Source organism: Drosophila takahashii, chromosome 2L, assembly GCF_030179915.1.
Source record: "Drosophila takahashii strain IR98-3 E-12201 chromosome 2L, DtakHiC1v2, whole genome shotgun sequence".
NCBI classification, from domain to species: Eukaryota; Metazoa; Arthropoda; class Insecta; order Diptera; family Drosophilidae; genus Drosophila; species Drosophila takahashii.
The window spans coordinates 2,359,592-2,386,831 of NC_091678.1; the positions used below are offsets into that span (position 1 = coordinate 2,359,592).

The 27,240-nt window shown below is 37.2% G+C and overlaps 1 protein-coding gene and 1 long non-coding RNA gene across 3 annotated transcripts in view; one reads left to right on the top strand and one right to left on the bottom strand.

Annotated features, from left to right (window-relative positions):
- Positions 1-27,240, bottom strand: part of osp (myosin phosphatase Rho interacting protein outspread) — a 94,037-nt gene that overhangs the window by 33,022 nt on the left and 33,775 nt on the right. For both annotated transcript variants that reach the window (XM_017151640.3, XM_070211864.1), the window contains exon 2: positions 9,345-9,425. In XM_017151640.3, the coding sequence (XP_017007129.2) occupies positions 9,345-9,425 (81 nt within the window). The remainder of the gene's footprint in view (positions 1-9,344; positions 9,426-27,240) is intronic.
- Positions 17,870-21,039, top strand: LOC138913844 (uncharacterized). The gene is made up of 3 exons (XR_011419712.1): positions 17,870-18,052; positions 18,124-19,632; positions 19,919-21,039. It is a non-coding gene; the product is annotated as an uncharacterized lncRNA (long non-coding RNA).

Consider the following 27,240-nt stretch of genomic DNA (forward strand, 5'->3'; position numbering starts at 1 on the left):
GGAGTGAGCTGGAAAAACAAAGTAGAAAAAAACAGCGAAAAACAATTGCAACATCGCTGACACGCCCACAAAACTGCAGCTGCAGGAGGCGTTTTTTTTCGTAATTAGTGCGAACGAGACACTCACCAAACAAAGTTGGAAAAACAATACCCACTGACAACATACGGTGGTAACACAAAAAAGGTAATTACGCGGAAATCAAACATCTAACGTATCTCCCTGGTGATTTTGCAAAAGTCGTTACCGTTATGATGAAAACTTTAGAGCGACCATTTCCACCATCGCCCCCTCCCCCTTCTTTTTTCACCCATATTTTCCCCCTCTCTTTTTTTGTTTGGCTGCACAATATTGCACATGGGCCAGATGACAAAAAAGCAAAGCTACTGCATCGGCTATAAAAAACAAAATGATATACAAACTTGCATACAACTGGCAGCAAATGAAAAAAGTTGAATAATACCTTAAAGGGGGGGTGGTAAAAGGGGGGTCCTCAGAAAGATGAGTAGAGATCTCATAAGCTTTCAAGTCTGCGAGTTTCGAATGGGGAATGTGCTGTAATCATAATTAAAGGGGAAGTTCTTCCCTTGATATATACTTATTATTATTTCTTTAAAGACAAAAAAAATGTATAGAACCAATACAAAATGTTTGAAATTCCATAAGAATTTTTATTAAATCAAAAAAGGTGGTAGAAAACCTTAAAAAATATTTTCAACAAGATTGATAAATGTGTAAACAATAATCATAATATTTTGTACCAATCGTTTTTTATTTTTTACTATTATTTTATTACTATAATTCGTAATAATTATATTTTAATTATATTTTATAATTTTTTAGAAGTATTCTTAATTTGAAAACGACACACTTTTACCATCCAGGGTATCCCATGGGCAGAAGCAAAAACAAAGCAACATTTTTATTAAGGCTGGCCCGCTAGGCTTGATGAGCACAATAATAAAACCACACCACAGTTAGAAATATAGCCCCTCTTTCCGCCGCTAGGCAGTTCGTCAATGCAACCACACATGGGCTGGCGAACCCCCTCCTCATCCCCCCTCAGCTGCACCACCACCCCCCGCCCATCATACATAGCTATAGAGCGGCTCCATTCAACGACAATGACGGCGTGGAAATCCAATACGCGATCTCTCCAAGTCAACGTCATCTTCGTTAGACGCTCGGTCTACGTAAGTCTCGCCTTGTCTCAGTTCGCTGTTTTATGTAATGGCAAGAAGCTAAGAAAAAAGCGAGGAAAAACACACTGAAGGCGAAGGAGACTACAGTTGGCCATATTCCATTGACAAAGCGGTATAGCACTCAAAATGATACCCATTGAAACTCCATCGAAGTTCTTGGAGTCTTTCTAAATTCGAGTAATCAGCTGGGAAACAGAAATTCCTGAGTTTCTCAAAGGTACATTTAATTCTCTTTTAATATTACAAATTTTATGATCATTTTCATTCTTATCTCCAATATGAAAAAACCTCATTTTGGCCACTTCTTTTTTTTTTGTGCCGGAAATTTTTAGATGGTTATTTTTAATTTCACCAAAAAGAAAAAGAATAATATTTTTAGAAAATACCATAGTTTTTATAAGAAAATTATGAAATGGTATTTTATTTATTTATTTTAAGATATCTTGTCAGTTAGCCATATTATTAATTTCTCGCCCTTTAACTTTATCCCCAATAGGGTATCGAAATGCCTTAGGTTTCTTTAAATGATTGTCACTTTGAAATATGACTTTAAACAATGTGGACAAGTAATTCTCTTGTCGTCTCGTTTTTGCTGACTGACAGAATGGAATGGACCCCGGGAGATGAGTTTTGTTTTCCGACTTATTTTCTCCGTTTTTGCTTTTTTTTCTGCCATTGAATTCTCGGGGATTCGTTGGTCGGAGCCTGCAGCATGTACCGTTAGCAATTGTGGGCCCTGAAAGACCCGAGCAATCAATTAACACACCTTTGGGTGGGTGGAAATAGGGAGGTGGAGGCGAGCACCCACGTCAAGAACTCCATCCACTCCATCCGTTGACAGTTGCAAATGCATCAGGCGCTCGCGAGTCGTGGGCTAATTTGCGGTTTCAGCTTGCAGCCCAACTAATTAACATATAAATTTAGAGGTGTTGCACTTTTGTATTTATTTATGAATGAAACTGACAGAGACAAAGAGACGACTGGTCGTGGAGGTGGAAGAGGAGGCTGCCAACTGGGAGAGTTTCCACTACACTGGGAAAAGTTTTTGTTAAAGAATAAAATATTTATTTGACGAATATATTTTTAAGTTTTTTGTAATTTGTTTTTTGATTAGGAATAATTTAATTTAAAAGAATTTTATACCAATTCATAAAAATATTTTACTGTTAAATTATAAAGTGTTCAGAATAATTTTAAAGAATTATATACCTTTTCATAAAAAATATTTCTTTCAAATAAACTTAATTATCCAAATGAAAAAAGTGTTATTCAAATTTTTAGCTCTTAGGTTTTTCTGTCAGTGTTCAAATCTGCAATATGCATCTCGTACTCATATGCAAGCCAAGGTCGCATTCAGTTCCGTTCAACTGCAGCAAAAACAGCCAAAGCAGCGACAGCATCGACAACCAGCGATTGCAGTTTATGGAAAAAGAGTTTAGCCAGCCCAAGATTTATTGGCATGTTATTCTAATTGCTATTTATTAGCGGTGGGAGACGGCAGAGCAGCTGCCTCGCTGTCTGACAGTCAGTCATTCAGTTAGTCATTCCATTCAATCGTTCATGCAGCCATTCTCAAGTTGGCAGGCCGTCAAGTGTGCAAATTAGTTTGTTTGGTTTGGTTTTTATGCATGTGCTTAACCCACTTGTACGCTATGTGCTCAGAATTGATCGCCACAAAAATAACTGCATAATTGCTGGGTATTTGCCAAAATGTCAAATAAAATATGGTTAATGTTGGTAGTAAGCAAACGTATTTTAAAATATTTTTATTAATTTTTTTGCAGTTCAGTATTTTTATTTTAATTGTTTTTATTTATTTATATTTTATAGCCACCACAAAAATGGCTGCATAATTGCAAAATATTATCTAAAATGTCAATAAAAATCGTTTTATTTTTTGTCTCAGTTTGGATTTCTTTTTTTTATTGCCTCGTAGTTTAATAAAACTTGTTTATCATTTTTATGTAATTAACAGTTTTGAAATAGTATTCGTGATGTAAGGATTTCGAGGCTTCTTGCTGTTCACTGTCCATCATTAACACCCAATTAACAAGCTCATAAATTCGATACAAACTTCTTTGGGCTTACAGCATCGTGATCGATTTGTTTAGAGGTGATCGATCGTTATTTCTCCACAAGCCCAGACTGCATACTCATTAGTTCTGGATTACAAATCTCCCGCCTATTCATCCGCATCACCCACAGTCGCAGTCTCACCGGCAATCCGTTTCCACTTTTCCATCCGTCCACCCATTTCGATTCGAACGCCCACAATCGGAACGGAACGACGACTGCAATCTGAAGCGAACTTAATCGATAGTCTCCATTCCTATCGTCCGTTAATTGCGACTAATGAATTTGCTTACGTGTAGACAATTTTCAGTTAATATTCTAATTTGTTTTTCTCACCCTCTCTCGCTTCGTTCGTAATTAGTTTTTCGAGAGGAAATTAGAAACGACTACGCACTCAGTGGGCGTAAGGCAAGAAAATATCAGAGCTCTGGAAAGATATGGGTATGGAAAGAGAACGGCGCTATTGGTCGTAAAATGTTGGATGCTTATTTTTATAGCGGATTCTCTCGGCTATCAAAATGCCATAAAGCGAGGAGTCTGGGTCTCTAAGCCTGACCGCAAATCGCGGCTATTACCGCTAGAGAAACTAAATTAATATGCAGCATTTCGTGTAATTCGCCCACCAAGCCAAAACACTTCCTTAATAAAGCCCAGGGAGACCGCCAACCGTAGACCGCCAACCGCCGGGCCAGCTAATGCGTGCATAATTTTTAATAAATATTTTTTCAAGATCCCCACAGCTGCAGCAGCTGTATAGTATAGCTATAGAGTTTAGACTGCCCGCGGAGGCAGGCCGAAAATGCTTCCTGGTTTAATTAATAAAGCCCCTGAGAGAGACTCAGACTCCTGGCCAACTTGTCAATCAACAACATTTCTGAGCCGTGACCATGATGATTGTGATTATCAATTTCATTATCAGAGCCTGGCTCTCAAGATCAACCCGGGGCAGAAAACACTTCCGTTTTTGAGAGAAGGGGTCTGCGTTTTTCAAGGAGCAGGTCCATTGAACTCCCCTCTCGAATGCCTCCTCACGCAAAAGTCGTCATTATGAAAATATTTCCCCAGCAAAAGCTTATCGGCTGCTGCTCAGCCAGCGCTTATGTTGCCCACGTGTCCGTCTCTCCATCCGTCTGTCCGTATGTCCATTTGTCCGTATGTCTGTCCGTCGTCTCTGGAGCAGGTTTTTCCTTTCTGGAAATTATGCACTTTGTATGCAGAAAAGTTGGCGAGGCGATAAAAATCTGCATAATTCCAAGCCGCAAGTTTATTGCCGTTTCCTAGGCTTTTGGGGCCCGGCAAAGGGAGAAAGATGCTCAGCGGGCAAGAGATAGTAAGAAGAAGAAAAAAAGGAGACCCCAGAGTTTTCCCCCCTTTATAATCGTAATCAATATTAAGTTATATGATAAATTATCGGATACCAAATTGCAGCATTTAACTTGTCAAAGGAAATTATCGGAAATTATGCTAAAAAGGGTTTCAACGGCAGACGCGGAGAAATTACTTTCGGATCTCCAGACGCTTAACTTAACTGTCGATTTGTCTTAAGGGTTATTGGGCTGGAAGCTGGAATCTGGAAGTCGACTTGGACCAGTTAGTACAAGATGGAGGATAAAATATCTTAATTGATTTGTTTAACAATTTCAGAGATTTAAAGAAAGTGACTTAAGTAGTTTTATCTCGGCTTTCTTCAGTAGAAGTTCGCTTCCTATCGTTACCACCCACTAAGACCCCCAAATCTAATCAAAAACCATGGTAAAACATGGCTAGCTAAACACCTCGAGGCCTCCTAATCAAGTTCAGGTGCATGGCCAGCAGACCCCAAACACAAGCTATCCTAATAATGTTCAAACAACAAAAAAGTGCCAATGCAAAAAGTCGAGACAATAAGAAATTGGCTGCACCTGCAATTGTTGGTGGGGTTCAGTGGTGTTCGTTTCGGAAGTCTTGGAGAGGTGGACTGCAGAGGACTGCAGACTGCAGAGCACGTAATTGCCCCACTGGTGGTACATTATGGTTCCATTATGGAAAGGCAGGAAAGGGAGCAGGCATTACTTCTTCTTTGTGGGTAACCCAGAGCCCAGAGCTGTGGATTTGCTGAAGGCAGTGAAGGAATGGGGCACCATCACTTGACGACTGGCTCGGCGGAGATAAAGAACTGATGGCCGATGGAGATATTTCCCAAGAAGCCGGGAGAATTAAGCAACCCGATACAAAAGACTTTAGTGAAATGGAAATTGAGTGGGGAATTACCATAGCGAGGGCAATTTGGTAAGAGATACTAGGTTACTTCCTATGGAGTGAGGTGATGGCTCGAATAAAAAGTGATATAAATCAAAGGAAGCACTAACCCATATTATATTATTATTTATAGAATAGAGTTTAAAGACAATATTTATGAATATTTGAAAGAGATCAAAATCTTTTTGTTAGAAATAGTATATGGATTATTTGCCATAGGTTATTATACTTTACAGAACATTGGATAAACATTTAACATTTTATATTCGGTTCATTAGGAGAATTAGTTACTTATATCGCTATATATTTTATCGCTCTCTTTTTCGAAATCAGAAAACCTTCAATATGCGTATGAATACCAGAAATTTAACATGCGCATATCGATTTGATCCCTGCTCTTTTTTTTGTGTGCAGTCAAAGCAAAAGTTTAGTGAATTTTCTGGTTAATTCAATTACTTTTGAACATTCGCCAAAAGAAAGTCACCGCTGGCCACTGGTTAGTTTGCTTAAATTTATTTCCTTCCCATTCCCGCTCGAGCACCACAATTAGCCCCGCCCTCGATTCAAGACACTTGACGATTGTCTTCCCCGCTCGCTTGAATCTGAGTGCTTTTCCCGTGCTGAGCTAGCACAACAGCTCTCGGCGGCAGAAAACAACATCCGGTTTGCGAGCGACTTCGACTGCGACTGTGCTTCTGCACAAATGTTAATTAAATACCTGTCCATCTATTAAAAAACATACGTAAATTTATGTTGTTAACAAGGAAGTGCGCTCTGCGCATGCGCACACTTTTATTATTATCATCAGCATCGCTGTCTTTTGCCGTCGCTCAGCGAAAATCAGAGGAGGAGAGGCATTTGGCCACCATTTCTAGCTGTCCAACCCACCTGCCTCCCCCTTTCCCCCCAAAAGAAACCCCTGAAACCACCTGTAACTGTTTGCAGCCATTTGCATATGTCGCCGAACGTTTGCGTTGCGGTTTTAACGATGCGCTGCTGTCGCCACGTCGCTACGTCATTCGCTAATTGGTCGAGATACAAATCGCCACGAGAGAGTGAAGTGACGACGTCCAAGTTCCCCGGTCGAAAACTGAAAACACAAAACCACGTCCAAGTCCCAAGTTCCAAGTCCCCAGGAAGAGGATGAGGATGTGAAAGAGGCGTTGCCGGTATACTGACTATCAGCTGTTGCAACTGCGGGTGCTGTTCGGTTTACTGAATGCACTGAAACAAAAATTCTACCAATTACGTATCTTAAATAAAACGCAATTTTCAGTATCCATTGACCCAGGTATTCTTTTTTTTCTTGCTTCGAGCTGAAATAACTAATAATCTAAAATAATGTATTATAAAATGAAATATCTATTAGATACCTATTACTTTTAAAACCTATTTATTTATGTAATTAAATTATTTAATCTAAATAAATAGAATATTTGACTGGGAAATCTAAGTTAAAGCTAATAGGAATATCTATGATGAATAGGAATATCTATTAGAATACTTCTCTATTTCTGTACCTAAAATTCTAAAAAAAGGAAAATTTACACTCAGAAAAAAAATCGCCCTTAATTTTAGAAAATCGCCCGTGATTTTAAATCGCCATTGAATTAAGAAAATTTTTCTAGATTATAGAAAAATTTTCTTAAGTTTATGGAAATTTGCCATAAAATTTTTTATAAAATGAATAAGAAGAAGAATAGTTGATTTTTTTCTTGGATTAATGGCGATATTTTCTTGGATTAATGGCAATATTTTCCGGACTTTTTTCTTGAGTTAATGGCGAAATCGCCTTTGATTCTAGAAAATAAATACCTATTTTTTAGGAAAGTTGTGTAATTTTTTAGTGTTCTAGTATGGTGGCCTAGCTGTTAGAGGCGTTCGGACACTAAACATGTGTACAAAAGTCGCCGCGGAAACCGCGGTTCGACTTCACGCAGGGACGAGTCTGATTTTTTTTTTTTAATAGTTATTGTTTTTTTTTTTTCGTATAAAAAATCTTTTGTTTTGGTTTTCCATTCACTAAATTGTTAAAACTGTTGTTAACAAGATTTAATTAAAGTAATTGTAATTGGTATACCAATAATACGACCGTTAACACTTTAGGCATCTTAAGCCATTGCATTGCAAGAAGCACGCGTGGCCGAGTGGTTAAGATGTCTGTCTATGGTGTGAGCGGTCGCGAGTTCGAGTTCAGGTCGAGGTAAGAATTTTTCCTTAAGTCTTTTATATGTTTACAAAAAGTTTTTTCTGTACTTAAAATGCATTGTAATTAATAAACATTTATAATAAATTTGAATTTAAATTAAATAAATAAATAAATAAATAAAAATGTTTATGATTGTCACTAAAACATGAAAGGTTTCCTCTTAGTTAACAAACCTAAATGCAAAAGTGATAAAAAAATCAGTCGGACAAAATTAAAAAAAAGGTTATAAACAAATATACTTTTATTTTTCTATTTTTAAGAAAATTTTTCTTAATTTTAGGGTTTTTTGCCGTAAAATTCAGAAAAATTGGTTATGATTTTTAGAAAGGCGAAACCGTAAATTCAAGAAAATTATTTCCCATTATTAATGGCGAATCGCCGTTGGCTGAAAATCATAGGCGATTTTCTTGAATCAATGGCGAATTTCTTGAATCAATGGCGATTTTTTTTATGAGTGTAGGAATGTTAGGACTAATATAAAAAGACTTTTTTGAAGTGCATCAAGTGTCAAACTGTCATCATCATGGCAGTGTTCCCCCTCCCCCTGTCACCTTTCCCCTCGCCATTAAGGAGCGGCACTTTCTTTGCCAACCGTCCAAAAACAAATCGGTGGCTGCGGTGCGTCGCCAGATGCTGTCAAATATTTGCTCAAGTGTTTCTGCTTTTCACACCACCCCTTCGGTAGCCCCACTCCCTCCCCTAACTGAAAACTTCCCCCTCTCCCCTTTCCATCCCCTCCCCCTGGGTGGACAAGGCTGGCAATTTGCTTTATGGGATTTACTTGTAGTGGGAATAGGTGGTTTGGCATTTTTGGGAAAGTGGACATCGGAAATTTGGTTAGCCTTAATGCATTCAAGGTGTGATTTTTTCTTTTCGAGGTGCCCCCAAACGAACTGGTTCGCCAAGTGTGGAACTCTTGGGATGAGGATCGCTCTCTAAGCAGTCAGTTTATTTGAGAGCTTGAAGTAGATGAGGTGCTAAACTTGTAGCGGTCATTAGGTTCACCACGTATTAGATATGGATCTTGGATGTTATTCTTGAACTAGTTTTAAATGGGTTTCGTACTCTAGTGAGCATATAGAATAATTGGAGATTCGCAATTGAGCTCTGAGATTTTTCTTAAAATGTTCCTGTAAAACCTGTGTTCATCTAAAAATATACATTCAAGTCTATTCCTGAAGCAGCGAATGAAACAAACACGTGGACTTGTAGGTTAAAGAATAAATGCTCTTTTATTGTCTAAGTATATTTAAACTGTTGGTACATAACTCGCGTGATCTGCGGCTTGAAGCTGACTGACTGCAAAAAGGGTTAGAGTCGCGCTTATCTACGCTTCTTTAGATTATAAATGATGAAAGAGAGATAAGCCGTTACTTTTAAGCTTTTACATATGATTCTAATCTCTTTATGATATTGGGCATATAGAACTGATCATATCATTTACATTTGTTGCTTTGATTAATATTACTTAGTTTCAACAATTCCAGTAAAATAAAACGTTTATTATAGATTATAAATTAAATCATGTCTTTTGTTTGGTTAGATTTGACTACATAAACCGAAAACATTGTTATTTTTAAAGATGTCGTAAAGATGTTAAAATCAATATTATCACTAGAACTTACCTTTGTTCTGTACAATGGATTGCTAAAGTCCCAATCTGGCGCCACAAACAGATATCCGCATTTGGAGACCTTTCGCGATGCCTAAAGAAATGTCGAAAGAGAGAAAATAAATATGTTAATAAATATGATAAACAAAAGTGTCGTATAAGACTAATAAACACATTTCAATGCTGATTTGTTATGGAATATAAATTACATAATTTTGGCTTGAAAGTCTATCTAGTGAATTATGAAAATATTTTCGAGCCGTTCGATAACGAATGTTCAATAAATTACCGAAAAATGTGTAATCTTAATTAGCAAAACAAATTTCTACGGAAATATCATTGGCGAAAAAAAACGAAAAGAAAAAGTAGACAGAGCGCTATCATATCTCGCTTATCTCTTAGCTGGAAAAAAACAAATTTAAATGTATTTTTAATTAAAAAATGCCAAATTTTCTTAGCCCCCTCTTGTGTTTTGGCTTTAACGTTGTCTGCTTATCGCGCACGTGTTACGTTAACTACCCCGCCACTCGATAGATACACTGATAAATTATTCAACAATGTGAATAAATATAATTAGAAAATATTAGAATATTTTATACATTTATTAAGTCTTAACAAATATATTTTATTTAATGTTTAAAGTCCTCAAATTAACTAACAATTAATAAAAACCGCAAAGGAAAAAATTAAAAGCAGAATGAATTTAAAATGAATATGAAATATTGGAGATTACAACCTTTTTTTTATCAGTGTACACACATTTATATTGTTCTTACCCAAACTATTCGTCTAAGCCATGACTAATGTTAATGACGTGCGCCAATTTAACTGTCTGTGTGGCTTTGGCTTTTATTTGTATTTATTTTTATTTTTTTGTGAGGGGGTTAGAGCAAATAAAATAAATTACAAGTAGAAACAACTACAAAAACCAGACCACTGGCTGCCACACATTGGTGGGGTTTCGGGGGGTCTTGGCCTTTGCACACCTCTAGTCAAAAGCAGGCGAACAATAAGCGACAATTGGGCCGCATTTAAAGTGGATTTCAGTCGTTAGTCGCGCCCGCCATTAGGCTGCTGTCGGTGGTCCCTGGTTTCGGATTGTTTTGGTCTGGTTTCGGTGGGTGTCTACTTGTACATATATTTCTTTTCGATTTGACAAAGCTGCAAATGAGAGTGCCAAGTAGGGAGGGGATAGCACAATGCTCCCTCCAATTGAACCCAACTGAACTGGCATTTAATTTAAGGCAACTCCAACGGTGGCCTAAGGTCGTCAATCAGTAGGTAATTAAGGAAAGTGAGACAATCTTAAAATGGCAATACATTATTTTTAATTGATAAAGAATGTAGTTCATAATGCACTGGACTTTAAACAGATTAAGAAACTCCCAAATAAAAAAGATATAAAAAGTTATTCATAAATGCAAGGGCCATACTAAGTAAAATTTCTCAGTAAACAATATTTAATAATTTTAAATAAATATTTTTATCAACTCTACATTGAATTTTTATTAGTGATTTTTAAGAAAAGAATACAGGTTTTAAATAGATAACTAAATATGAAATGTGAAAAAAATAAATAAAAAAACGCATAATCTTTTTAAAAATTTAAAATAATAAAAAAAATACGTAAATTTTTGTAAAATACAATTTTATTGAATTACAATTTTAGCACACTGCCTTTATACTTTACTTCACACTACTTTAGTTTCAAATGAACCACCAATTAAGTCACCTTTTGCAAATGACCAAAGCCACCTCAAATACTGCCTGGTATCCCGATTTTTGACTCGATCCCGGTCGAGACCCCGATCATGTCTTGTAAGCTGACACCATAAAATGTTAACAAAACAATAAAATAGGAAAAACAAAAACAGAAAACCAAAGCCCAAAAGTCCAAAAACGAAATGTGTAATTCGGTAGTTCCCGGCCACTCACTCGCCTCCAAAAACTATCCAACAACTTAACAAAGTCGGTCGAATGGAAAAAAATATACCTCCCACTCCTCTGCACCTCGGAGGTCTAATCGAGCTACTCTATATACAGATTTTCCCCCCTTTTTTTTTGGGGTCTCTGGCTGCCAGGTTTGCAATTACGCTGGCTAATTTTATTTATCTGGTTTGGGTTTTTCTTTTTGCATTTTATGATATTCTCTGTGGTTGTTGTGTTGGATGTTGACGGTGGTGGGTCGTTTAAATGCGCCATTAACATTGATTTATGTGAAAAGTCGCACGTTTGTATTCAAATAACTGGGGGAGAGCGAGAATGAATGAGTGAGAGACTTGCAACAGTTGGTGCAACAGTAGCTGCAATTGCAATTGCAGTTGCAACTTGGAGCTAAGAGCTCGAAGCTTTTGCAGCTGCTGTCAGCCTTTCATCAGGTTAAGTCAGTCGACACGTTTTCCACATAAATTTCAATGGGTCCGAGAAGTTAAGTGACAGAAATAGGTTCAGTTCAGGTTTTAGTGGGTAGACTAGCACCTTCTAACGACCCGTTTTGCGATCGGTGGCGGTGGCTCGCTCACACGATCGCCGAATTGCGATCTACTTTTGTCACAACATTACGGCCACCGCTAAACTGTGCGACTCGTGGGGACTTCAGTGCTCCGATGTGGAAAAGGGGGTCCCAAAAAAATACCGTTGGCTACTCGTAATACCCGAGACCACGTAGACCGACTCTACCAGACATTCAGACACTCAAACATAAATTATCAATGCCAGCCGCAGTCGCTGTTTTGGTTGTTTGCAAAAAATTATATACAAAAAAACTGATACAGGCAACAAAATAGGAAAAATTCGTGACTAAATGAGTCACAATTGTCTTCCAAATTGTGCGAACTGTTTTTCATTTTCATTGCCCCCCAGAAGAATTGATCAAATACAAAGAAAAAGAAACTACTTATATGGATGCTAATATACCCTTAGTAAACACTTTTTGATAATTGTTTGGCAAATGGTAGCTGTGGGAAAATAGTTACTTTTCATAAGGTCAATCATGCAAGTTTAAGACAACAGCTTCTTACATTAAAACTAACAAGATGATTATGAGTAGATAAAATACTAGTAATTAAAAATATATTTAGTTCAAGTATTTTTAAACAATAATTACAATTTCTTATTCCGTAATCTTTACTTTACTACCTATATATTATTTAAAACCTTGGCTACCTGTTCTTAAGTGTATTCCAAGTCTCCAAAAGCTTCATTATTCAGGAGCCAACTTCGAAGGCTTAACCCAACCCAACTTCTGTTTTTAGGGTATTTCGAATCGAAACCAAGCCACATGCTGAATATTTATGCATCGCGCATGTCGCTGCTGACACACAAATGGGAGATTTTCAAATGAAATGGGGCTTACTAAGGGGGGTGGGGGAGTAAAAGGGGGTCTTTGGGGCTGCGCGTGCAGAATTTTGAGTAAGTCTCTGGGATAATGGGCGTGGCAAACGCCCCCAGGCGCTGGCTAATGAAGCAAAGTGCGCCGTGCAAATGTGGAATGAACCAGAAAAAAATACAAAAAAACAAAAGCCCAACTGATTGATCGCGCCGAGTGAGTAACTCAGCCACAAATACGAATGCTAATGACAAATCAAAAGGTTGTGACTGCTGAGAACCGAGTATTAAGTCGGCTATAAGGCAAGGTTTTTGGGCAATTTGTTTCCAAAAAATCGTTCAATTGAAAACCATTACCATTTAGAAGGTTTTAAATTAAAGTTTACTTATTATTCTAAATATTTTAAAGAGGTTATGATTTGTTAATTAATTCAGTTAGAATATTTTTAAAATTGAGTTATAATAAATATAAGAATTCAACATGATATTTAAAATACCTAATAAATATAGGATTATAAAAACAATTTATTAAAAAATGTTTTGTTTTTCTGTTGTTGATATTTAATAAATAAATTTTTGTATTTTAACTACCTAATAAATATACATATCTAAAAAGTGTATAATGAAATGGGTGTCTTTCAATATACAACAAGAAAATGAAGTGAGAATTAAAACTTGTGCTATCTATCAAAGAATCACATACAGAAAACACTCGATATGAAGTCATGCAAACACAATTATGTATGACAGACATGGGTAACTTGGCTAGATCTTAGCGCATACTTATCCGCAATATATATGCAGCTTTATACTTACTGGTTCCGCCAGATTCGACGAGGAACGCTATTGCGCAAGCGTGCAAGATACGAATAGAGAATGCATTCGGTTAGTTCGTTCGGTTGCTGAATTAAATAGTTATAGAAAAAATAAGAGACGGGGGATGGAGAACCAAATGACTCAATTAGCAGCGGGGAAGATGTCTCAGAAGATGAGAGAGGCTGATGCATTTTGACATTTAGCCACATTCGAGATGACATTCAAGCCGTTCGAGATGAGGCCGAACCCCCGGCTGCAAATGAATTTAAATTGCATGAGAGACCGACGACGACTTGTTTTCGATTTAATTTGATAAGAAAACCCAGGGTAGTCGCATACTTATGACTGTGAAATGTCAAATCAAAAGTCACGTTTTTCACTCACAGCCAAGCCGCTGATTTATTGGCAGCAGTCGGGGCTATTAGCTGAATCGTACCGCTGGCCATAAATCGAGAGACTTCGGGCTTCCAGCTTTGAGCTTCGAGGAGCTGTGGAAAATTTCACTTTTGCTGCCGCAGCGGCTAATAAGCCAAAAAGCGATTGACAAATAAACAATTTGTGGCATCCCCTCCACATATCGCATATCACATATATATCTATCTATATATCTATCCAACTTTGTGTTTAGCTAGTGAGCCGCACGCACACGTGGATCATGTCCAAGTCCAAGTCAAAGTCAAGTCAAGTCCCAAACAACTTCGAGTTGGAGTGGAAAGTTGTTTGCAGCTTCAATCTCTTGAATATCTCGTCGAATCTCTTGGGCTTTTAACTCAATTTCAGCCTGCTTTAGCTGCTAGCTTTGTTTGTTTATTTATTTATTTTCCTTCTTTTTTTTGTTTTGTTTATTTATACATGTGTATTTTCAATCTTGCCATTGCATTTGTTGTTTCGCTTCGAGTTTCTAAGTTGCGGCTTAATAGGCAGGCCATCGGATCGGACCAACATCCTCAACCACAAAAACAACAACAGCTGACTAAATCATCATTAGCCACCACATCCATCCAGTTGGCAAAGAGATGGCAACAGGTTTTCCTCATCCGAACCCCGCTGCTATAAACAATTTTTTGTTTTCTGGTTACTAATTTCTGCCAAAGTTATCAAATAGTTTTTTTATTTTAATTTGATTTACCATTCAATAAAGCCATGAAAGTCAAGTATTATAATTAAAACACGTGCGAGCTACAAGTTATTCATCAATAAAAGTCGTTAGATTAATCTTCAATCATAACAAACAAACAGGCTTTTTTGTAAAAGTTTTTTATTGTTCGTGGAATTTAAATCACTTCCGCAAAACTCTAACCAATATGGAGTCAAAATCTGCCAAGTGGGCCACCCCTGTTCCGAAGGTCCGATTTTCATCGAACTTTTTTACTTTTCCGGTTCACAACGAAAATATAAGAACTTCATTTGAACGGTTTTGCGAAATTTTGAGTTTTACCGGAGTTATAGGGGTCAAAACATGGCATTTTTGACACTTTTTCGAAAAAGTTGCACTCAGTCATTAATTCATAACTTCGGAACGGTAAGAGATATCTTTATGATGTTGTCACTAATCGCTCAAGAATTATTATGGCTTTCCATAAAAAAATGTAAAAAAAAATTAAAATTTATTTTTCTTAAAAATAAATCAACATTTTTTTTTAGTTTTTATTTTTTTCAGTGTTCTTCACCAGCTATAGAGTTTAAAACCATTTGAAAATGAAGTTTGATTCATTACGAAAAAGATCCAAAAAAAAAAAAGAGTGGCCCGGACAAAGGTTTTTCGCAATATCGATTTGAAGAAGGGCGCACAGCGGATTCCCATACAAAACGACAAGAAGTGCCCCATTGACAGCTGCAGTCGGCTGACGCTACGCGCGCAACGGCATGTGTTGACCAGCCAATTTTCATGAGCAAGCCGTTTTTGTATGGAAAACCGCTGTGCGCCCTTCTTCAAATCGATATTGCGAAAAACCTTTGTCCGGGCCACTCTTTTTTTTTTTTGGATCTTTTTCGTAATGAATCAAACTTCATTTTCAAATGGTTTTAAACTCTATAGCTGGTGAAGAACACTGAAAAAAATAAAAACTAAAAAAAAATGTTGATTTATTTTTAAGAAAAATAAATTTTAATTTTTTTTTAAATTTTTTTATGGAAAGCCATAATAATTCTTGAGCGATTAGTGAAAACATCATAAAGATATCTCTTACCGTTCCGAAGTTATGAATTTTTGACTGAGTGCAACTTTTTCGAAAAAGTGTCAAAAATGCCATGTTTTGACCCCTATAACTCCGGTAAAACTCAAAATTTCGCAAAACCGTTCAAATGAAGTTCTTATATTTTCGTTGTAAACCGGAAAAGTAAAAAAGTTCGATGAAAATCGGACCTTCGGAACAGGGGTGGCCCACTTGGCAGATTTTGACTCTATGTTAATTTGATATAAAATTCCCTGAAACGCGGTGACAACAAAAAATCCCAAGCAACCAAAATTCTTGAGAAAACGAAACCATTTTGGGAATTTCTCTTAAATAACACTTTAGCATGGGACATGAAAATTACAGGCCATCAATTCTTATAATTGAACCGTCAAATTGTAAAGTAAATGAAGAAGAAGTCTGGCGAAGTCTGGGTCTTTGTCATACAGTCATACCTTCTGTAAAGTGGGCCAGCCGATCGAGAAAAACAAGATTGAGTGAGACAATTGGAATTACTTGACTGGCCATCAATGAATGAAAACGATTTTTACCAGAAACAGTTTTTTTTTTATTTTTTCCGGTTATAAATCGTATCAATCAATCGATGGGGAGGTTTCGGAGGAGCATAATTAATGTGTGAGAATAACTTTCTTCGCTGACCATGAATCGAAGCGCCTCTTCAGTTCCTCAGTTCGGAATTCAACTCCGGCTGAAATAAAAATGAAAGTGGCCCCCGATTTGTTGGCCAAAAGGGCCGTCGCTGATCTTAGGCCCGATTAAGCCAATGACGGCTAATCTCTGCTCATTCATAACTATAAGTATACCGTATATATATGCCCTTACCCACCACGCATGGCGGCGTCTCCGACATGAAATATGATTAATAAGTTTCGCACGATTATTAAGTCCCCCAGACCCCGATCAAAAACAACTAAAAAGAAAAAGGGACAGAAAGCTGGGAGAAGAAAGTGGTTTGCGATCAGCCAAGTCGCAGGTTGATTGACTTCAAGAGGGTAGGGACAAGGGTTAATGCCATGAGCATATTTATAAGTTTTACTATAGTAAACAAAGTGGGAGGTAAAAATACCATGCATATTCCAAAAGTTTTATAAACCTATATCTGAAGATACTAGAGGGTATATAAGAAATCCATTGATAAATAATACATTTATTTTATTTTACTAATTGAATAGATCAAACGGTTTGTTTTTTATTTTTTCTGAATTCTTGTTTTCCCATTTTATAGAAACCTATCAAGAGCTACGGGGTAACAAACGCCAAAACACTTTTGACAACTTATTCAAGGGTATGGAAAATCGAAAGTACAAAAGAAATCGAAAGCGAAACTGCGCAACACAAACGAAACTTGAACAGAAACAGGGAGACCGAACATCAAGTGCAACAAACCGATGAACCATCGAGCTGCAAAGGGGGAATCGGGGGAAAAGGGGTCGCAGTGGCGTCGACTGCAGAGGAGTGGAGAGGGGGCCGAGTGGCAAGTGCATGGCACGGCATGGCATGAAAATATGGTGTGCTATGGCACTGGGTAGCAAGTGTGACTGACCAGCAGCTGAGAGGAACTGCAGTTGGAAATGAAAGCGAATGTCGTCGTTTTAGCGGTTGTGTGTCAATGGTTCGGAGCACTGAAGAAAACAAAGAAAAAATTAAAAAAGAAAGTCCTTTAGATGTATCCCTATTTTGCAAATTTTTAATCAATATGTCTAAAAAATAAACAAAAAACCAATAATATTTATTAAATATAAAATATATATATTAAATAAATATAAAATTAAATGTTGAAAAAATAAATATATGTAATTATTCTGACAATCATTTAAATTTTTACAAAAAGGGGAAAAACTAAAAAAAAATTTCTTTTATTTATTTTTTTAAAAAAATGCAAAATTTCTGAACAATTTAGCGGACTGTCTTTTGGGATGTTTTTAAGATAGATTTATTCAATTTTCCTCAGTGTACTCGCTTGATCATCGCCTGCGGTGCGCGGTCGCGCTTCAAGCTCCATTTACGAAAAAAAGCGGATCGAAGCGAGGGCCAAAGAGATACTCGGACAGGGGGATGCCAGGGGATACCGAAGGGGGTTCAGACATACTGTCTGTTTGTTTGTCCGCTTGTCTGCCGATCCGATTCGATCCGGAACCGCTGGCAGCGATCGAATCCGATTCAGAGGCGAGTCAACGTATCCGAAACATCCGACCAGTTCTGCGTTGCATGCCAAGAATTTCGCCTGCATTGCATTGCATTGCCCAGCTAGAGTGGGAAAGTTTTGGTTTCGGGTCCAACTTTGTTGTTACCTTGTCCCATTGGCGGCATCAGAGTTATTAACATAACATAATATTGACTTGGATGGGCGTTCGCGCTCGCATTCGGCTCGGGGGACCATTGTGTAATATTTAAGAAAAACAAAAAAATATTGGAAACTTCAGTTTCTTCCGCCTCTCCTCTTTCTTTTCCCAGTTTCACTTTCGTTCGGCGCGCTCTGTGGGAAGTGTGCATCATGTGTGCATCACGCTGAGTGGGAATATGGTATCGCATCGGATGAGATCACCTGCATGGGTGACATCGTTTATGCCCGGTAATTAGTCACCATTATGGAGTGGAGAAAGGGAGAGCTTAAGAAGAAATGGATATTGGGTACGGACTAATCAAAAAAAGGTCATGTGGTTTATGGGTTAAATCAAGAAACAGCTACAACAAATTTAGTAAATATCAATGAAAAAGTATAACACTTGTGTTTTAAAATTAGTTTTAAAATTATTCCACTCTTTAACTTAATAAAACGTATTTCTTTTTTTTTTAAATTTTAAAACTAAACCTTCTACCCCTTCATAGATCTCAAAATATACGTAAGCCTTCAGATCATTGCGTAATCAATCTAATTGCGATTTCCGTCGATTTTCACATTATTGCAACCTCAATAAAAGTCCAACCGCAAAATCAAATTACAAAGCCATAAGGCAACAATTAAAGCCGAGATTACAATTGCTCGAGATTAAAGGAAACCTCGGTCCAGACCAGACCAAACTAATTAAAACTCCGCGGGCAACTCATAACAGCCCAGCCAAACAAGTCATAAAGAAGTGAATTAAATAAATGTTATAAAAATCTAGTCATCCAGGCGGTGAGGTGACCACACACAAAGGCGTAAAGCGGCATCCTTTATATTATGCTATGTTGTCTAGGAAATTACAATAGGAAAAATGTCAGAAATTGATTTCCAAAAAAGGGGGAAACAACGCACAACAAAATTACAAAACAATAGTTTAGAGGCAACATTTCACTTTCAATGGATCTGTTTTTCGTGGTGAGGAGGTGAAGAAGGGCGATGAGAAGGAGTAGGCTTTTTTTTATTGGTAGCTCCATCATCTTTCGCATCTGGATTTTGGAGAGACTTCTGCGTGGATGGATGCTGCCTGCCTGGTTGTTGCCTCTTCATTTGAAAGCTCGGCATTTGAAATCGACGTCCGATGGTGGAAAATCGTGCACATGAATTTCAGTAAGTAAAAGTAAAAATCACCTTCAACGTTCAGCGGCAGCATATGTTTGCATTTGATTGTGTTTCTTTTTTTCTGCTGTTGTGCCGATACGAGTATGTAGTTTTTATTTTTATTTTTATTGCCGCACATGAGTTTGCAAGTTGGCCGGGAAGGGGACTCAACTCAAACTCAAACTCCAACCGAAACTCAACTCGACTTTTGGGCGATAGACATCGCACATACACTCGCTCGCACAGGTCGTGTCTGGCAATCCGACTTCATGGGGCAGACGGTATTACAATTCATTTAGAAATGCATTTAAAAATACATAAAATACACTTTCAGGATCGAAGGGGTGAGAGGTGGGAAAAGGGGGCAGTGGCAAATGAAAATGAAAGCGAAAAGAATGCGAAAATGAAATGGAAAGTTTTAGCCAAGTGTGCGCCGTGCGATCATGACCATAGTATGCATCATATGTGCAGGAAAACGGGTAAGTCTTGCAGCTAAAATATTTTTTACTTTCAGTAAAAATAGTAATTTTATAAATTCAAAAAATTTAATAACTTCAGAAAAACTAATTTTTTAAGGTTTAGTGTCATTAAAAGAACAATTTAAATAGTGTCCGAGTACTATGAAATCAGAAAAAGAACTGCCCACTGTATATTTTGAAATCTTAAATAACAAATCGATTTTAAAGACCTACAGCAATTTGATCTCACACCAAATCGCCGCTAACAGATTTCCCAACTTTTTCAAAAAATGCTATGCCATTATAGGCAATTGCAGTGTGGCCAGCTTATTTAGTTATGCACAGGACAATCAAGATTTCCCCCATCACTTGCCGCTGGTTACATTACCAATCAACAGCAATCATCGTTATTTATGAGGATTGCACAACGATGATCTGTACGGAAAACAGAAATGTATAAAAGCCAAGACCCAAAATAAAAGGGGGACCCAAAGGACCACCTGGATTGATTGTCTTTAGGTATCCCCAAAATTAATCATCTGTCCGATTCCAAGGAAAGGACGCGATGAAGGGCATATTTAAAGAGAGGGGAGGGAGGAAGGCTGACAGATGACCAACAGCAAATGATTCGTTGTCGTGCCCTTGTGTGTCAAATTCATCATTAAATGTCAACGCTTCGGGGGACCTCATGCGAAACTCTCGCCAAACCGAAAAACCAATCGAAGATCGAACTGTGTAGGGGGAAATCGGAGAAGGTGCAGCCAAAAAGGTTAACAACTCGTTGCCAATTGAGTAACTTAACAAGGAGAGCCACAGGGCGCTTAAGCGGAGCAAAACAAAGGCGGAAAACTTAACAGGGCTAGGAAAAGTAGGAAGAGTTCGATTTGTGGCTACCCTGCATTAAATAAAAAAAATAATAAATAATTTTAACACGAGCATAAAGCACGAATAAATCAAGTAAAACATTATATTAGAGGCAAAACAAGAAATTCTTTCAATTTTTAATCTATTATTTATATTACTGCCAAATAAATGTTAAAAAATGAGAAAATATATATAAAATACTCAAAACTGATTGTAAATTTAAAAAAAAAATTAAATAGTATATCTAAATTTTTCATTGCATTTTGTAATATTAGAAAATAATCTCAAGTATTCACAGCACTTTGTTAAATTACAAACATATATTTAAAATATTTCCTGAACTTTGTTCAAAGTTAAATACAAATTTCCTTATTATATATGCATTAAAAGGAATTAAGTACACCTGCAATCTTTTAAACCCCTGACTGTTCCCCTAACCTTGGCAACAATATTAAACTTCCTTACGTGCAGCTTCCCTACACTGTAGATCCTATAAAAAAAGATATATAATACAGGCCCATAACAAGGCGTCTTGCAACGCGAGAAAACTTGCGGCAGGAGAAAAAAACGAAATAATTGCGCGACTGCATAAATTTTCGCAGACCAACTCACAGCTACTTTCGTTTTTAATTTACAAAAAAAAAATACCAAAATGTACGGTACTAAAGGAGGAAAAGCGCTTTGCGGTTGTGTGTATATATATACAAGAGATCGTTGATCGTCGATCGCCGTCAAATGGCAACGAACCTTCGACAGACCGCAGTCAAGTTTTGCCTTTGCACATAAATTTTGTTTGGCCAGCGAAACTAGGGGGAAAAGCCAGGGAAAACCGGGGAAAAGCGGGGGAAAAAAGGGGAAACCTAGGGTACTCCTACCGATGAAGATCGATGATTGTCATCGTCAGCGGCTGCTTTTTGCTTTTTGCCCGGCTGCCGTTGACACTAAGTGAAAGTGAACTTGATGGGGCCACGTCATCGTGATCGCCGTCATTCATGATCGAATCCGTTTGATCTTTGGTTTTCCTTTTGCCCAACCCCCCTTTTCATCCAATTAGAAATGTTTGACATTTAACATTGTTCCGGGATACGCAATCCTGCAAAACTGGGCGGCTTAGATGAAAACCAAAGCAGTTTCCCAATTTGAATGGAATTTTCGGTGCATTTCCATTTCCCATACGAGTTTGCGTTCGATTTTGGCCAAGAAAAAAAAAAGAAGGTGAAAAGTAAAATATGACAAGGGGTGGTGGTTATCTGCAGCTGCAATTCAATTTCTGGTTATTTTTCCGCCAATATCGATGTTGTATTGTACAATTTGGTTTCTTTTTCGGCCAGTTTTGATTGCACTTGGGCCGATTAGATAAGCAAATGCTAAGTTATGCGATCGTAAACTAAAGCTGCGGGTTTTCCCTGTTCAGTTTTTCCCTCTTATGTGGTTGTCGAATATAGTGAGCCATAAAAAAAAAAGAATGGGGAGGGAACAATTTACAGGGAAAGCGCTCAGGTCGCTGAGAAAATCAAACGGCCTAAATGAGCCATTAGTGAAATAAATATTTTCGGCTAAGCTTTGAACCAGGAGTCATAAGAAAACTGGGAACTTGCGGATTTCTGTACATTTTTATTGGCATTTCGGACAAAATGGGTAGTAAAAATGTACAATTTGACTGCAGGTCGAAGTCATGTTCGGGAAAATCTTTTAACGATTACAGTTAGGAAAGTAGCGGGTAATAAACTACTAGATCCTTAAACTCGGCAATTAAACAGTTGGAAGTAGTTTTGAAACTTCCTTATCTGTATTTCTGATAACCACCCATTGAAATGACCTCCAACTCATATTTTTGAAACCCACCCCAAACAAGAATTTTATCTCAATCTTTTAATTATCTACAAGCTTACGTTTGTTTTTACTTTTTTGACCGACATAGATTAGCATTTATCGCTGGTGGTTGTGTGTGCTTACCTGCAATGAGATAAAGAAAAAGGTAGAAAAATTAGTTCGGTTATGATAAATACTATAGTATTTTTTTTGTGCTAGACCACAGTCAATAGTCTTTGAGTGGTGCATTGGTAGGAAAAACTGGCACAAATGACTTTTTTGTTCGAGAGGCCGTAATTCAACAAAACAATGCACACAACACAAACACACAAGGAAAACCAAAAAGGTTGGGCTTAACTTATATGGTTTTGGGGCCGATCCGGAGACTCCGGTCGGTTGTTGTAATTACAAAATTGGTTTGGTTCGGTAGCGGCAGAGAGAGTTTACCGATTCCAAACCACCCATTCTGATGATTTTTATGAATGAAAACAGCGGCCAGGTCTATTTATGGCCAGGCAATGCCTATAAACACATTGAGTCTTTGGCCGGTTTCACATTTCATTCAGTGGAAAATCAGTTGCTCAATTAGCGAGAATCGGAAAAGTGGGACACAACCGCGTCGGCGTTGCAACTTCCTTTTTGCCCCTTCTACACTCATAAAAATAATTTTCTACATTTTAGAAAATCGCCCTAAAAAATTTTTCGCCTTTGAACTGAGAAAAATTTTCTATTTTCACGACAAATTTGCCATAAATTTAAGGCAGGATACCATAAAAAAATATTTTTAGGGTTAATTTTTCTATTTTTCTAATATTTAGGGCGATTTTTTTCGATTTGCTTCGTTTTGACCTTTTCTAAATCCAACGGCGAATTGCCCTAATTTTTTTTCTAAAATTTTTTAAATACAAGGGCGATTCGCCTTAAAAATCACTCCAAAAGTGTGAAATTCGGTAGCCCAGCGGTCTAATCACTTGCGCTTTCAACTTAGCTTTATGAGGACTAAGGTCGTGGGGTTGTGGGTTCGAACCCTGTGTGATTCAACTTGATTTTTATGTTTTTTTTTTTTTTTGTAAACATTATAATACTGAGGACATTTTTTCGTCCGAATTTTAAATTAAAGTAGTCTTTAAACCTTAAAAACGTATGGGAGTTCTGAGTTAAAAGCATACTTTGTGTTTGCGGGCAAGAAAACGGGACTAATTGTCACAGTCGTCAGGAAAAAAATATACGGTTTAGTTGCCTTTAGTCATATTATAACGTAGACCTCAAGAAAATAAGATGTGTGCAGAGTTTGTTCGTCGTCTTGCGCGATGGGTCTGTGGTGCAGCGGTAGGACGTTAGACTCTAAACCGAGATGTCGTGGGTTCGATTCTCGCCATGGCCAAAAAAAGTAAGTTGTTTTTTCTCCTCATATTTATTTCCCTAATTCATTTACAAACATGATTTTTCAGTTCTAACGGCTGTGCTGTATAGATCGGGCCCCCCTCTTAACCCGGCTCCCATATAAACTACACACCAATACAATAATATGAAACGGTGTCCTCCGCCGGTGTTGTTTAATTAAAGCAGTCCCAGTTCCCAGAATATAGACGATTAAAAAAAAACATGCTTCCCAAATTCAGTTAAGCATGCTCAAACACGATTTTTTTTAATTTGTCTAATTTTTTAGGGCATTTGCCTATAAAAACAGAAAATTCGCCCTTAATTTTAGAAAAATACACCTTAAAATTAGGGCAAATCACCCTAAAAACAGGAAAATATTTCTTATTTCAAGAAAAATCACCCTAAATTAAACCAAATTTCCATCGGGATTTTTTAGAAAATTTTTCTAAATACACGGGCGAATCGCCAGCGGATACGATTTATGGGCGATTTTCTAAATCCACGGGCGAAAAGTCAGTTTTTTAGGGCGATTTAGGGTAAAAATTTCTATGAGTGTAGGAGAAGAAGAAGTCGTCGTCGTCCGTCGCCATGCTATTTAACATAATTTGGTCATGCCATTGCAAGCGTTATTACTTTCATGACTAGCACTGTATTATGCGGGTTCCCACTTGCATCACTTGATTTAGAAGATTTTGGATTTTTTTAGAATTTTTATTATTAAGAAATTATAGAAAATATGGAAAAAGTTTTAATATTTCTGTTGTAATTTTCACAGTAAATTAATTTTGATCATTTAATAATGATAATAATTTAATTTAATGATAATAATTTAAGTTTAGTTGATTAAAAGGGTAGTTTGAATAATTTTTAAAAGTGTCAATTTTAAGTTTAAATATATATTACAATAATTAAATAATCCAATTATTTAATCAGTCTAGACTTTTCATACACTTTTTTTAAAAATCTAACAATTTATAATTTTTTTTAGTATAAACAAGCTAACTACCAAATATGTTATAGCCTTCATTAACGATCAATTAACAAAAGAAGTATTTCCAAATGCTAGGGCATTCCTAGTTCTAACTTGGAATTCCCTACCTTTTTCGCCGCATTTCGAGAGTCGTATTCTCCTTTATGGCACTTCGGGCCTCAATTCATTTCTCTACGAACGTGGATGGGTTAGGAGTGTGCCTCATTGTTGCCTGGGCAGTTATGTTTTTGTAGTTATTTTTTCTTCTTTTTCGGAATGCTAGTGTGTCAGTGGGACAAAGTGTAATGAAACGAAACTGCAGCAGTTTTCGTTATTTTTATGGATGCAATAAACCGACAGAGTTACATAAATGCCGGGCTTTTTCGACTCCGGGTGTCAAATGCATTTCGGGCCGAAGAGAAATAAAATCTGGGGACGTGGGCCGCGAGTTGGACTTATACTTTCGCTGTTATTTACGACCACATACTAATTTTCGAATCTTCAGAGCCATAAAGATTAGAGGGAGATGGAGCTGGCAGCCAAAAGCTGGAGATCTGGAGAGTTGGGAGCTGGTCAAGTACCGCTAGAATGAAGTTTGCGCGCGCCAAAACAATTCCACAGGCCCGACAACAAACAAGAATCGCAAAAAGAACCAAGGAGCCTGGGCCACAGATTCGCATGCCTTCCGTCATTGACATACAACATGACAGTTGATTTCTGTATTTGATATCCCAGCGAATTTACCACTGTTTGTGGAAAAAAACTAAAAAATAAAAATAAACCGAAGAAATGCGAAGAACGAAGAATCTCTGGAGGAAAATGTGTGATGACTGGAGACCCGGAGTCATCTTCTGGCTTTCTGCAGTTAAAAGAACATTTCGCTGGGGAAACTGGGAGTCGGCAGACTCCTCACTCGGCATCTTCGGGAACCGTTAAATGGTACAATATTGAAATTTATTTTTATGCTGATGCCGATGATGATGATGATGATCATTTGGCGATGGGGGAACCGGTTGCCATGGCCCTGCTCCTGGCCAATGCCATTGCAAAGTTGCCTGGTCTTTCTTTTATTTTTTGTTATTTTTTTGACCGGGAACGCTGAGTTTTTCTGCCGTGTCCCAATGCCAATTGGCCAAATGTCAAAGCAACGCAAATTCATCATCAAACCAGTGACAGCACAGCCGGAATGGCAGGAAAATACTGGATGAACTTTAAATATGATGGGAACGCGGGAAATGAGCTATGATGGGAATTTGGGCATGTCTGGCCATTGACTTGAATAAATTGGGAGTTTTAGAATTAGAAAAAAAATATATTTCTATCATAGAATGAGAGCATTAAAAAAATTTTGTGAAACAATTTTTATAGATTGGAAAACAAAATATAAAAATTTGAATATGTTCATAAGGAAATACTCTAAGGTTATTTATTAAAAAAAATGTTTTTAAAATGTTTGTTTTTAAAGCTAACGAAATAGAATATCCAATAAAATGTTATAAATACCAAAAATAAAACAGCCCCACATTTTAGATAGACTAGCAAATAAAATGTAGCAATAATATATTTTATAATGAATTTTAAACTGAATAAAATATAAAGTTCATTAGCAATTTTTTGTTTTATTTTAAACATTTCTATGATCAGGTTTCGACTGTAAGCTCAGTGAAAATAAGCACATTAACCCAATCCTAGGTGCCATGTGTCCCACAACCCGCACAGTGGCGATAAAACATAACCAATCCTAGAGACTTGGCTGGCTGACTGGCCAACACTGCGTGCTACTTATCGCCGTCACTTGGCCAAGAAGTCGAGGTGGAGGAAGAAAATTCAAGTATAAATTACCAAACCAAGCAAAGAACCTGCTACCAAGACTTATGACCGTATTTGATATTGCCTAATGGTCTGCTGGCTGTTTTGCTGTTTGGCTGCCTGGTTGGTTTTTCTATTAAATATTTTTCTCTTTCTGCTGGCAGTTAAAGGAGAGAAGCAACTTGGCTACTTTTCAACTAGAAGTAGGAGTTGTTGACTGGAATTGCTCAATTTGTGTGTGCAGCAGCAGCAGCAGCAAAAGCAGCAGCAGTCGCACAAACAAAGCCAAACAAGCCAACTTGGATGATGCTGACGTACATTCGGAGCTCGTCCGCCTCACAGACCGGCGTTTCTTGCCAATATCGAAGACTCTTGGTCGTTGGTGACGGCATTTCCAGCCAACATTGTTGTCCCAAACGGCAACGGAGGCAACACCAACGTAGCGCGTAAACCAACAACAAGAGAAACAACAACCACGGCAACCAACAACTTGGCAATTGCAAGTTGTATAATTTATTTATTTTTTCCTATTTTTCTGCCATTGTATACACTTCTTAGAAAATCGGGCATGGCTATCTAACAATCAAGTTTGCGTCGCCTAAAATATTATTATTATAAAAGAAGTACAAAATTCATAAAAACAAAGAAAATGGATATTCTCATAAAAACGTATATTATTAAAAAAATTTACTTAATCTTTAAAAAAATTCTTTCATAAATCTATCTTTTCAATTTGGATATTATTTGGTTAAAAATATATTTTATAGTGTTTCCTTACAGAAGTTTCTTTT